The 13,686-nt window shown below is 49.2% G+C and overlaps 1 protein-coding gene across 1 annotated transcript in view; it reads left to right on the top strand.

Moving 5' to 3' along the window:
* Positions 1 to 13,686, top strand: part of LIPC (lipase C, hepatic type) — a 158,341-nt gene that overhangs the window by 120,482 nt on the left and 24,173 nt on the right. The window contains exons 3-6 of the mRNA XM_045899978.3: positions 3,495 to 3,682; positions 8,085 to 8,267; positions 8,847 to 8,964; positions 11,834 to 12,067. Of these exons, the coding sequence (XP_045755934.1) occupies positions 3,495 to 3,682; positions 8,085 to 8,267; positions 8,847 to 8,964; positions 11,834 to 12,067 (723 nt within the window). The remainder of the gene's footprint in view (positions 1 to 3,494; positions 3,683 to 8,084; positions 8,268 to 8,846; positions 8,965 to 11,833; positions 12,068 to 13,686) is intronic.

The following is a 13,686-nucleotide window of genomic DNA, read 5'->3' as shown; positions in this document are numbered from 1 at the left end:
GGTACTAGAGCCTCACGTTCTTCAACAGTTTGTCCTAGACGTGAGCTCCTCAAGAATCTTTATCCTTCTAGACTCAACTGATGCCCCATCTTCCCTTGGCGTCTTCTCTAAGCCCTTTTCAGGGTGTCCCTCCACGGCAGCACTGACAGCAACCACACATGAGGACTGGTTCTCATACTTGCCTCTCCCACCGGACTGGGGACCCCTGAAAAACAGAGGTCGTGCCCTATGTGCCTCCAAATATTACCTAGCCAGGGCCCAAGGCATAATATAATAATATATGCTTCATAAGTTTTTGTGGAGGAAATAGATGAGTGAATATAAATTCATATATATACATAACTTCCTCGCTCCTCTACATGCTAAAAGAAAGCCAAGCCCCCAGGAAGAACAGGGAGAGCCCAGTTCCATTCAGCTGTTTGTGGGCCTTTCTATCTGACAACCGCTTTTCCACAGGACTCTCCTGAACAGACTTGGCCCTAGGCACCGGCGTAAGAGCTTATTCTCCCAGCTAAATCCAGAGTGAATACACATGAGACAGAATTGGTCCTGTGAGGGCAACTGGGATAAATTTTCACAGAAAAAAAGGATTTCACAGATCAAAAATGCAAGATGCCACTCCAACTCGTACTTACTTTAACACAACCTTATGTGGGTGCTAATTATATGTCAGGCATTGTTCTAAGCTCTTTACAAATATCTTATTTAATCTTTGTAACAACTTCATGAGATAGGTACTATTTCTTTTTTTTTTTAAGATTTTATTTATTTATTTGAGAGAGAGAGTGAGAGAGAGAAAGAGCACAAGAGGGGGGAGCGGGAGAGGGAGAAGCAGACTCCCTGCTGAGCAGGGAGCCCAATGCGGGACTCGATCCCAGGACTCCAGGATCATGACCTGAGCCGAAGGCAGTCACTTAACCAACTGAGCCACCCAGGCGCCCGAGATAGGTACTATTTCTATCCCCATCTTGTTTTCATATATAGTCTTCTCAAGCATTGGAGTCCACTATCCTACAACGAAGGAAGATGTAGCTATTCCGTCACTAAATTAAAGAAAGTTAGTTACATTTCGTTCACGCCAATGCATGAATGGTTGACAAATCAGATCTTCGCGTTTGATGTGAGACCAGGATGCCACAGAATACATCATTCACTAAGCATTCATAGAGCGCCTACCAGCACAGACCTCCATGAGCTCAGAGCCTGATGGAGAAAACAGTACACACCTAAACAAATAAATTACCAGACCCCATGACAAGCACATTAGAAGCAAGGACCCAACACAGCGCTGGCGGCGAGAGGAAGTAATGATCTCTGGCTAGATGAGAAGGCTTCCTCCAGGGTGTAATGTCTGAGTTCCTTTTTAATGGATGGTCCAGGGCGCACCAGGAAGCCACAGCAACAGAGGTGGGAGTGAGAGGGCCAAGGTAGGGGGAACCGTTGGCCATGGGTAGCAGGTGGGGGTGAGCTGGGGAATGAGAGGTTATCACTGGGGTGGTGACCTTGGCTGTGACACCACGAAGCTCAAAGTCACTAAAGGATCTGATAGTCATTCCCGTTCTAGGAAGTATCTTTGAGCTGCAGCATGGGGGAGGATGTCAAGACCAGAGAGAGAGAGAGAGAGATGTGTTAGGGGGCTGTTGAAATCAACCAAGCAAGACGCAGTATGCACCTGAGCTGGGACACTGGATTCTAGGGATATTTGGGAACCTGAAGCTTCAGACTGATTGGAAGGCTGGTATAGGAGTGCAAGGTGACAGCCCAGCTTCTACTTAGAAGACCAGGAAGCTGGTGGGGCAGCAAAATGGGGAACGTGAGCTGAGAGCCCCCTGGCAGGGATGAGGACAATCTTGGGCAGCCTCTAAGCTTGGGAAAGCCACACTGGGCAACAGACATTTTCTTAATAATCACAGAGCAGTTATTCAGATTCTCACTCACATCTCCTTTTAATAAAATATGATGCATTTCACTCTGTCATCTTAGTGAAAAATCATTGCCCTTTGCAATGATTTTTCAAATTAATAACCTTTGGGTAGGAAAATTGGTTTCATTAATACCTCCCCTTGCACTTTGTAGGTTCATCATCTCTCCATCCTGCTGTCCCCTGAAACCAAAAGCCCAAGACTTATTGTTTGAGAAGCCTGAATGACTTTATGCTCAGAATGAATGATCGGGATCCTTCATAATTAGGCTCAATTGAGGTCACTGCCCCAAAATGCTGGTATGCCCCTCAATCCCCAGAGAGCCCACCCTGGGCTAGAAGGGATGATGAAGGCATCCTCCCCCAGCTCTTGGCCTGATCTCTAATCTTGGCACAAAAGTGGTCACCCACCTTGGTGCCCCAACCCTGAGAACAGAGCACCTCCCTGGGTTTCGCACAGCCCCTGAGCAGAGGTGTCTGTCTTTGGCCAGGAGCATGGCTGACCTGGCAGAGTTGCGTGATTGCTCATCACCACTCCAAAATGACTCAAGACCAGGAGCAGCCTCCCCCAAAAGAAAGACTAGAAGGCATTTTGAGAAAACAACTGAAGGTAAAAGCTTAAAAACGATCTTTCTCTCCCCTACCCCATTCTCCTACAGTCTTTGAAAGATTCTGAATGGATACTCATTTATCCTTTCCTGCTGAAAAATGCCTTAGCAGCAAACTTATCATCTCAGGCATAAAGTCCAGACTCCCAACATCCTGGGGCCCCTGACACTCTGGCTGCCCAGGCTTGTCTCTTTCCTCCTCGTGCCCACAAGGTGCCACCCTCTGAGCCCTAACTCTTCTGTTCCCCCAGCTCAGAAAGCCCTGCTCCCTCCCACCACCCACACAGCCCCACACACAAGCCCCTGTCTATCCTTCCAGGCAGGATCAGCATCATTTTTTCTGAAAAGTCCTCCTCCCAGTGTCACTCCCTGCATCAAACAGAATCAGCCACGCCTTTGAGATCCTTTCTGCCCGAACCCTACCTGGTCCAGGCAAGGCTACATGGCATAACGTGTCTGCAAGTGACAATGGGCGGAACTACATGGGCAAATGCATAGTGTCATCTAACTAACGTGCTCTATTCACTATCTCTGCAGTATAGGGATGTAGGCAATTGGAATCAGAGGGAGCTGGGTTCAAATCCTGATGCCACTGCTTATTGGCAGTGTGACTCAGGGTGAAATACTCATCTTATACAACTGCCTCTTCCATATCCCTATTGTCCACGAGGTACTTCCATATCTGACTGGCTGAGCCCATAGTCAGGATGGCAGGATGGAGGATCTGGCTCCCTCTACCTCTGTGTTGGGTTCTCGTAGGTCAGCCTTCATCATCTCCCAGAGGAGAAATGGCTATTCTGCTGGACATGCCCTCTTGGGTTCCCCAAAGCTGCGGTTCATGCCTACCTCCAGTACCTCTCAGTAACCCTGCTGGCTGGTGCTCTTAGGAAACTTTGGGCTGTCCCAGAGCCGGCAGAGGTGGGACAGTCGCCAGGGTAAGCACTGTCTCCAATCTTGCATTCCAGAGCCAGTTGGAAGAAGATCGAGAGCTGTTGAAACAAAGGAAGCATTGCAGGAGACAGAGACCAGATTTCTGCTTTTTGAAGAAGAAACGGATAAGGGCTGTCAGATTCGGCTGAATCACCCAGACACGTTACAGCGGTGCAGCTTCAACTCCTCTCTGCCCCTGGTGATGATAATCCACGGGTGGTCGGTAGGAAATGCTGATGTGCCTTTTCTCTCTCTGCATTTACATTTTCTGCTTTTCTCCCTCGTGTGTCCAATTTTCATAAAAAAGATAGGGAGCCAGTGATAACACCTCTGTGCATAATATTTGCAAAGCAGATTCTAATTTTCCGAGTACTTCCCCACACAGGATCTCATTGATTATGTCAATCCCATGAATAAGCAGGATAGGGAAAGTATAATTACCTCCACGTTTCAGATAATAAAATGTGGTTCAAGGAGGTCTCACAGCACATGAGGGCCCCAGAAGTGATTGCGGTCCATGTGGGTGAATCTGCCTGTTTCACAAGAGATAGGAAGCTAAAAGACATAGCCTCCCGATGTTGTAACTATAAGGTTTAAATGCAGCTGCAAATAACAGAAACCCAACTGACAGTAGTTCAAATAAAACAGAAGTTTGTTTCCATTTCACACGATAGTCTAGAGATATGTAATCCAAAACTGGATAAATGACTTTGTCAATGAAGTCCTCAGGGACCCAGCTCATTTCCAGCTTACTACTCTGCCATTCTTAAAGTGTAGCCTTTGTCCTTATAGTCCAAGATGGTAGCCAGAACACCGGCCATCTCATCTTTATTCCAGGTAACACAATTAGTAAAGGGTGTACACAAAGGAGTCAAAGGGCATGGGTTTTTTTAAACAGCTTTACTGAGATATAATGCACATACCATACAATCCATCCATTTAAAGTGTACAGTTCAATGGCCTTTGGTATAAAAGAGTGGGGTTTTTTTAGGTTAGCTACCCAGAAGCATCTGTAAAATGCTTCCAGTTACATCCATTGGCCATATCTAGGTAGAAAGGTGACTGAGATATGTAGCCTCTTAGAGAAAGTGTAGCCTTTTAGGGATGCTAAAAATCCTGGACAAAGGGGAGAAAGAATATTGTGGGCAATGGTTGAAATCAAACTAAGCAAGGATTTGTCTCCAAGAGGAAATTCTGCTTCCCTGGTTCCCAACCAATCCACGATTTGAAGCTTAGTTCACAACTTGAAACCTCCAGAGATTTGGGGATCTATTTCGTGACTTGGAAACTTTTCCCTGCCATCTTTGAAAATACTCTTGAAAGCCTCACCTATCCTACCGTAGAAAGCAAAATGAGCCCGTCTACCCACCCGCCACTCTTTCAACATTTAGTCACTGAGAGCCTGCTTTGTGCAGGCTCGTAGCCTTCCCATGAACAATACAGACCCCGTGCCATGTGTCATGTGGTAGTGGGGAGCCACAGCATGCCACGGGAGTGTAGCCACGAAGTGGGGTGCTTGCCACTGCTAGAGGGGGAAAGCAGAGGCACCAACAGCCTGCTAGGAGCTTTCCTCTAGGACTTAAAGGGCTCCCACCCTAAGGAAGAGGGGGTTCCACACACCCCAGGGTCGGCAGTGAAGGTGGTGTTGGGCTTTCCTGCCCCTAAAGAAGGGACCTAACATAGATTGAGCCCCTCCTACAAGTTAGGCCCTTTACATTATACATCAACCCGTTTAATCCCCACGCCTCCCTCCGAGGCGTGTTAGCATCTCTTAGAAGAAGAAACTGCGCTCAGAAAGGTCGGCTACCTTAGCTACCATAGTCACACAGCCAAGAGTGGACAAAGATTCAAACGCAGAACCCCCACGCGCCAAGCTCACACTCTCAAAGCCTCCCTTTGTCAGAGGGGTCCGACAGGCCCCCCATTCCTAGCAGGCTTCACCCCACAACCACCACTGTGTCTCTCTCCCCCTGGGGTAGAAGCTCGCTCAATCCATGTTTCTGTAAGAAAAACAGAATAGGAGACAGAGGGCAGAACGCTAAGAAGGTGAAACCTGTTTTAAAGGAAACTAAAGATCAGCCACAGAAAGCTCTCCTGTGGGAGCCCTGGGGGAGGATGGGGATGAGAAGGAGGCCAGTGGCGGTAGAGAAGAGTATCCCGTTTCTTCAGCTCCTTTAGCCAAACGGACTTTCCTTACAAGAAAAAAGAGAAAAGGTGGGAAGGAGGGAATGTATCCAGAGGACAGATCTGGGGACGGGCAGAGTTCGAAGCTGGGGCCACCAAGTCAGAAAGGCTGCACACAGCAGAGCTGGTGATTCTTTCCCGTGCTCTCCCCCTCGGACCCTGCCCTCCTCACCCTCCCTGCCTCCACTGACTCCCCCTGCCTCAATTCACTCCTTGTGCTCCCCTCACCTTCCCTGTCTCCTCCTCACCCTCCCTACCTCCCTCCACTCCCCTTGCCCCCTTCACCTTGCCCTGCCTTGCCCTCGCCCTCCCTGCCTCCTCTGACTCTCCCTGCTTCCCCCTTACCTCTCCCTGCCCCCACTTAAACTCCAGCAGCCCCCAACTGCTTTTAGCTCCTTCCCCTCCCCTGTGCTTTCTCTCCTCTTGGCCCTGGCTCAGCCTGCACCTTCTGCCTAGAGTGTTCTTCTCCCTCTTCTGCCGATCAGTATCCATTACATAGTAGGTGCTCAATAAATATTTGTTAACTGAATTCATGACTAAACAAATATCTTGCTCACAAATGCAACGTGAAGATAAAACCATTACCAGGGTCCTGTCCCAGAATGAACTCTTCTTAAAATGCAGAGGGGACTAGAACTACTATCACTAGTGATAGGAACAGTGGGTCAGTGACTCGGAAGGTAACTGTGCGTAACTAACATTTACCAAGAGCGTGCTGCATTCTAGGCGCTGTTCTAAGGGCTTCACAGTGATTGATCTCTTCACAGCAGTTCTGGAGAAAGGCCACTAGGCTCGCCCCATTTTCCAAATGGGGAAAGTCGTGCACAGAAAAGTTAACCAGATCGCTAATTAACTGGGAGAGTCGGGATTTGAACCCAAGGTGCTCTATCTACATGGAAGGCACTGGGTGCACATTCATAAGTGGTTGCACCTGACCCCGAATGACCTGCCCCGTCAGCAGCATTGTTCTCCAGCCTGGCCTCCCGCCAGCTGGTCTTCAGACACACCAGACTCTTCTCCCTCCAAACATACCCCGGGGCCCTCTCATGATCATGCACCTCTGCTCGTGCTCTTCCTTCTGCCTGGACCATCCTAGACACCCTGCCCCACGGTCACCAGCCCACACTTATTCTCATAAGTGAACTCCTATTTATCCTTGCAGACACCAATATCTTCGTTCCATGAGCCCATCAGGAGTGCCCTCCCACCCCACCCCCCACTCCAGCAGGTGGGAGGGATGGGGTGGCTGGGTGATAGACACCAGGGAGGGTATGTGCTATGGTGAGTGCTGTGAATTGTGCAAGACTGTTGAATCACACATCTGTACCTCTGAAACAAATAATGCAATATATGTTAAGAAAAAAAATGAAAGAAAAAGATAGCAGGAGGGGAAGAATGAAGGGGGCGGAAATCGGAGGGGTAGACAAACCATGAGAGACGATGGACTCTGAGAAACAGAGGGCTCTAGAGGGGAGGGGGGTGGGAGGATGGGTTAGCCTGGTGATGGGTATTAAAGAGGGCACGTTCTGCATGGAGCACTAGGTGTATACACAAACAATGAATCATGGAACACTACATCGAAAACTAATGATGGAGATTAACATAACAATAAAAATTTTAAAAAAAATGAGTGGCCTGCAAGTTGGTTCTCAAACAAAGCACATACACGGAAAGGTTCTCCATAAACATCTTTTGAGCTCCTGCCATGTTCCAACTCATGGTGTTTTATTCCCTCAAAAGTGAGCAGACGCAGTGGGCAGGAAGAGAGCAAAGGAGCTGGGATTCAGAGCTGTGATTGAACAGGGGAGCGGGGAGGTATTAGAGCTGACCCTCAAAGGATAGGTCAGCTTTCAGCTCCTGATTACATAGACTTTTCCATTATTTTAAGGTTCAGAAACTCTTAAAATAGGGGCATGTTAAGAGAATGGTTCTCTCAGGTTCCTTGCTCAGCGGGAAGCCTGCTTCTCCCTCTCCCACTCACCCTGCCTGTGTTCCCTCTCTCGCTGTCTCTCTGTGTGTCAAATAAATAAATAAAATCCTTAAAAAAAGAGAGAATGAGAGAGAATGGTTCTCAGTTGGAAGCCAGGGGTAGCCCGCAGGGGACATTTGGCCAAGCCCAGGGACATTTTTGGTTTTCACAACTTGTGGGGGAGCCCGCTGCTGGCATCAGCTTGGTAGAGACCAGAGATGCTGCTAGATACCCTACAATGCACAGGACAGCCCCCACAACAGAAAGTATCTGGCCCAAAATGTCCATAGTGCCAAGGTCGAGAAACCCTACATAAAGCCCCTTCTTTTGGAAAGAAGGATCCAGCCTTAATTAGCCAAGAGTTGGGAAAGAAAAAAAAAAAAGGTGAATGGGGGAAAGAAGAGACTAGTTCAGTGCCCCACCTCCGTGTCCCCTCCCGGTTAAGCTGGCGACTTTGTGGGCCCACCCGCAGGTGGACGGCTTCCTGGAAAACTGGATCTGGCAGATGGTTGCCGCCCTGAAGTCTGGGCTGGCCCAGCCCGTGAACGTGGGGCTGGCCGACTGGCTCACCCTGGCCTACCACCACTACACCATCGCTGTCCGCAACACCCGCCTTGTGGGCCAGGAGGTGGCGGCTCTCATCCAGTGGCTGGAGGTAAGGCCCGCCCCGCCCTCCCCTCCCCTCCCCTCCCCTCCCCTCCCCTCCCCTCCTCGCCCTTCTGAGACTGAGTGCATTAAGCTGGTCTCCTAAGCAGCCCAGACAGGAGAACCACTCTACTAAGCTCATAGGAATGGGAGGGCACAGGGTGGAGACGAGACATTGGGGCTCCCTCAGATGCCTTGCTTGAACCCCTATTTGGCAGAACTATCTTCCCTCCCCCTCCGCCATCCACTATCTCTTTTACGCTCACTCCCTTGGATGTGCTAAGGGATCTAAGCACACCCGGATACCATCAAACCCCACAGAAATGGACAGCAGCCCTGGGCAGGGCGTGCAGGTCCCAGTAAAGGCCGGCAGGCAGGGGCCAGCATCCCCAAGGGGCGGTCCCAGGTAGCTGAGCTTGAAAGGTGGGCGCCAGCAAGGTGAGAGACCAGTTTGGGTCAGGAGGCTGAATTAAGCACCTCATTTACCACCTGGGACAAAGAACAAGGGGGGAGCCCAGAACGAGCTGGACCCACACAAGGTTTCTGTCTGGGAGCCCTCCGCCGTAACCATCTTGCCTCTGTCTTCCAGGAATCTGCTCAGTTTTCTCGAAGCAATGTTCATCTAATTGGGTACAGCCTGGGTGCCCATGTCTCTGGATTCGCGGGCAGTTACATGGGCGGAAAGCACAAGATTGGGAGAATCACAGGTAACCGTGCTGATAACCAATGACCTCGCGGGGGTGCGGAGCAGGATCCGCTTCTACAACAGGCCCGGAACTACCATGCCCCCAGCCTCCTTCACCCTGTTTTAAGCATGACCACTGTCCTAGACGGCTGTCTCTCAAGAATTCAGAGTAAATCACAGCCCCAACTCCTATTGCCTTTCCTCCAGTGGGTGCCTCTCATAGTCATGCCAGATAGGACCTGAAAAGTAGACTTTCCATACACTTTTTACCAGGAAAGAGTTTATTTTTCAACCTATAGTTTAAAAAGCCCAATATGAGCAAGTTAAAGGATCACAGCCCGAAATTTGTGATAACATCGGCCACGTTTGTGCCTCAGTTTCCACATTTGTGAAACACATGGGTCTTACTGTGGGACCCATTTGAATTGAGGGAGGGGGCACCACACTGACTTGGAAACGGTTCCAGATATTCAGGGAGAGCTGGGGATGTGCAAGAAGGCCTTTCCTCCCAGGCCTCCTTGACACCAACCTCATCCCCCAACGCTACCCCCCAGTCCTGTTTGGAAGAACACATCTGATCGGATTGTGCCCCAGCCAAGTCCCCAAGACCCACAGATATCCACAGGATAAAACTCAGAAAGCCCAGGGGCGCCTGGGTGGCACAGTCGGTTAAGCATCCAACTCTTGGTTTTGGCTCAGGTTGTGATCTCAGGGTCATGAGATCGGGCCCCACATCAGGCTCCATGCTCATTTCAGAGTCTGCTTAAGACTTTCTCTCCCTCTCCCTCTGCCCCCTCCCCCTGGTGCTTGCACACATGCTTTCTCTCTCTCTCTCTAAAAATAAATATATTTAAAAAGAAAGAAAGAAAGAAAGAAAGCCAGACAAGGCCCTTCTCAGTTTAGTGTTCCAGAATTCTGTGACCTCTCCTCCTTCTGCCCTCCTCCTGTAGTCCCAGGCTTCCATGACACTAGGTCTTTCTCTACTTAACAAACACACCATGGCCTCCTGTGTTTCTGGGACTTTGCAGGTCCTTTTCCCTTTGCCTGAAATATCTTTTTTTTTTTTTTTTAAGACTTTATCCATCTATTTGAGACAGAAAGAGAGCACGAGAGGGGGAAGAGGGAGAGGGAGAAACAGGCTCCCCGCTGAGTGGGGAGCCCAACGCAAGGCTCGATCCCAGAACCCTGAGATCATGACCTGAGCCAAAGTCAGACACTCAACCGACTGAGCCATCCCGACGCCCCCTGCCTGGAATATCTTACCACGACTTATCCACCCAGCCCCAGTCTACCTACCAAACTCCTACTCATCCTTTAGAAACCCAGCAGGCTAAAACAATACTTCACAGGCTAAAACAGTTCAAAGGAAATTCAAGATGAATAGCATTGTTGTGACCTTTCATTTTTTTTAAAAAGATTTATTTATTTATTTATTTTAGAAAGAGACAGAGAGAGTGGGGAGAGGGGCAGAGGGAGAGAGAGAATCTCAAGCAGACTCCCCACTGAGCGTGGAGCCCAACTCGGCGCTCGATCCCACAACCCATGAGATCATGACCTGAGCCAAAACCAAGAGTAGGATGCTCAACCACCTGAGCCACCCAGGCGCCCCATGACCCCATTTTATCAAGTAAGAACATTTTTGACAGCTAATATCTACTATTACCATTACTTCACCAAAGAAGAGGTCGGTTTTAATGTAAAAAAAGATAGAAATAATGGCAGACATTTAAACGAAATAAATTTGTCATTATGAGAACTCCCTTCCTCATCCTTACTTTTTTGAGCTTGCCGGTAACTGGGGAGACCTGGTTGGCAGGCCAGTATTTGTGCCTCCAGCTCTGTGATTTAACCCTCACTAGGCTGGGGGTGAGCAGACCTTCACAGAAGGCCAATGAGGCCCATCGCCAAGGAACCAGGCCTAGAAGGCTGAGTCAGAATCACAGAGAGGCGGCACCAGGCCCAGCACCGTCTCCACTCTGGCGGGTGTCATGGGCCACATCAGGCATTATTAGCCAGGCCCACTCATGACAGAGGCAGCGGGACAGCTAATTACCCCTGTCCTCTCATACTCAGCCCCATGAAGAACGGACTATAAATCACACCAAGACATCTTTCATTTGTGACTATGGATGAGAGCTGGAGACAGGCGCTCTCACTGCCCCCTGTCAGTTCCTTCACCCGCAACAGGGATAGAAGCCAGGGCTGATGTGGGACATCAAAGGGTCTTCCAGAGAAGGTAAGGAAGAAAGACAGAGGAAAAACCTTGAGCGCATAAATACTCCCCAACGACAGTCAGCCAGGAGCTGCGACTAGTCTCACGCACACACATCTGTCACTTGACCAGAGCTTTGAGCAGTCCTATTTGCTCACAACATTTTCACCCGGAACAGTCATGCCCCGAGGCTGTTCTGGACATTCTAATGAAATGACATTGGTGTGGGAGAAAAGCCAGCTTGTTTAGGGAAATTATTGACAACATACAGGCAAATAAAATCTTTCTCTGATGGGTAGGTTAGAACTACTTACAATTATAAGCACAGTGGTTTTTTGTAGGCAAACAGATGCTCTTGAAAGGAGCTTGAGAGGTACTTAAAATTGATTTGCTTAAATAAATCAAGCATTCCCTCCTAACCTTATTTCTACCACTGGGTAGTTCCTGCAGACCTCTTCCCCATAGATAATGCGCGGCCCGTGTCTAATTTTCGGCACCATGAATTACTGTGGTTTTACTGCGAAAAGGTTATAGCAAGATTTTCTAGAGAAAGATCATCCCCTAGGATTTTCTTCTTCCTGCTAGCTCATGAATGTGTAATAACATCAGAAAGCTTAAAGAAGCATTCTCCCTTCTTCCCCTTGTCCCCACCTAACCCTTACCCTTGCTCTCCTGTTAGGGCTGGATGCCGCCGGCCCTTTGTTCGAAGGATCTTTGCCCAGGGACCGTCTTTCACCAGACGATGCCAATTTCGTGGATGCCATTCACACCTTCACCCGGGAGCACATGGGCCTGAGCGTGGGCATCAAACAGTCCATAGCACACTATGACTTCTACCCCAACGGGGGCTACTTCCAGCCTGGCTGCCACTTCCTAGAGCTCTACAAACATATTACCAAGCACGGCTTAAATGGTGAGAAAGAAGGCGTGGGGAAAAGCACTAGCCTGCCCTGGCTTATACCCCTCATACTTGCACACAGCCCCCAGATCCAGTACTCTGGGAAGGGGTCGGGAACCCAGGGTATATGGTCACCAAGCGCACTCAGAGGGAGAGTGGGTAAGGGCTAGGGTCCCTCCAGCAGACCCTCCTCTTAACTGACAATGAGCTGGGGGAGCCACCAGGAATCCCCACTTCTTCGCCTCTCCCAGGATACCCAACAAAGTCTCTCCAGGGATACTAGCAATTCTGAAAGTGGAGTCCTGATGCCTGTGGTCATTCCTCCTTCTCCAGAAGTTTCCTCACCCAGGGGGCTTCCTCTATTCTGGGCCACATGAGGATGCACTTAATAGATCCTTGCTCTTTAGCATCTCGATCTCTGGTCTGACTAGAGCAGGAGTAACTCTTCCACTCCTGGGAGCTGTAATCAGCTGGTCCTGCAGGACCTTACTGGGATTCTTCCAATTCAAAATTCAGTTCTAAACATGTCTTTGTCGCTTCCTTTATCTCAGGGCAGAAACTGGATTGTGGCATTATCTGGGTTGTGATCCCACTTCTCTCTCAAATCCTAGACTAAAATATTGACATGCACGTTGACAACACGCACAGGATTAAAGAACAAGCCTGTCAGCAAAAAGCATACATTCCATGGATGTTCCAAATCTCTCATTATTATAAAACATCATCCTGATGAAAACATGCCAACTGACGCTAAGCCAATTGGAGCCTGTCTCCTCCCCCACCCCATGTACCTCCTTCTCACCTCCATCATCCAAAACCCAGCTGAGAACCCAGTCTCTTGTGATTACATCACCGCCTTCACCTCTCCAGTATCAGAATGACCTTCACACTCAACATTATCTCATTTTGGCTGGACTCCCAGCCTTCCACCTGCCCACGCCTGAGAGAACCTTCTGGGAACTTCCCCTCGTCATTCCTCACATGCCCCTCACATCATTGCCCCACCAGTCATCCATGGGGGCCTGCTCCATTCCCGGCTGACCAACCAGCCCTCCTCCCAGACCCACTCCCTCCCAAAGCTCAATACAGGCCTGGTATTGAGTAACTAGTTGCCTGATAAATACATCTCTGTTAGTACCATTTGCTCTTTTGTGCAAACCTTCAAAGTGGTGGAACGATGTACACTTATTTTGCTTGCCCAATTTTGGTGTGGTTTTTCTTGGTTTTCTTCACCTTTAAGTTTAAAAGTGATCCCATCCTGGGGTGGTTCTCGCAAAGCATCTGAACAGAAGGTAATTTGGTAACTGCTTTGCCACCCCAACCCCTCCCGGCTAGGTGAGCTGGAATGCCTTTGAAGCTCAGTCTTCTCGTCTGGAACAGCTGCCTGAAGGGGCTGTGGTGAGATTCAGGAACTGGATGACGGAAAGCACTCAGCATAGTACCTGCCTCATAGTAGGTGCTCAAAAAATGCAGCACTAGACCAAGAGCCAGGTGTCCCGTCTGGGCATTTAGCCTTCAGACACTGGGAGAAATAGCTTTTGGCAAAGCTACCTGTGCTGTACCTTCACATTAGGTACTTTACATACCTTGTGGTGGTTCTTCCACACCCTTGAGAATAATTTATTCAAGATTAA

The sequence above is a fragment of the Mirounga angustirostris genome, unplaced genomic scaffold, assembly GCF_029215605.1.
Source record: "Mirounga angustirostris isolate CCGP_5_RB_7025 unplaced genomic scaffold, mMirAng1.0.hap1 SCAF_9, whole genome shotgun sequence".
NCBI classification, from domain to species: Eukaryota; Metazoa; Chordata; class Mammalia; order Carnivora; family Phocidae; genus Mirounga; species Mirounga angustirostris.
Note: the sequence above shows the minus strand (reverse complement) of the source record. Positions and strands in the feature narration are given on the sequence as shown.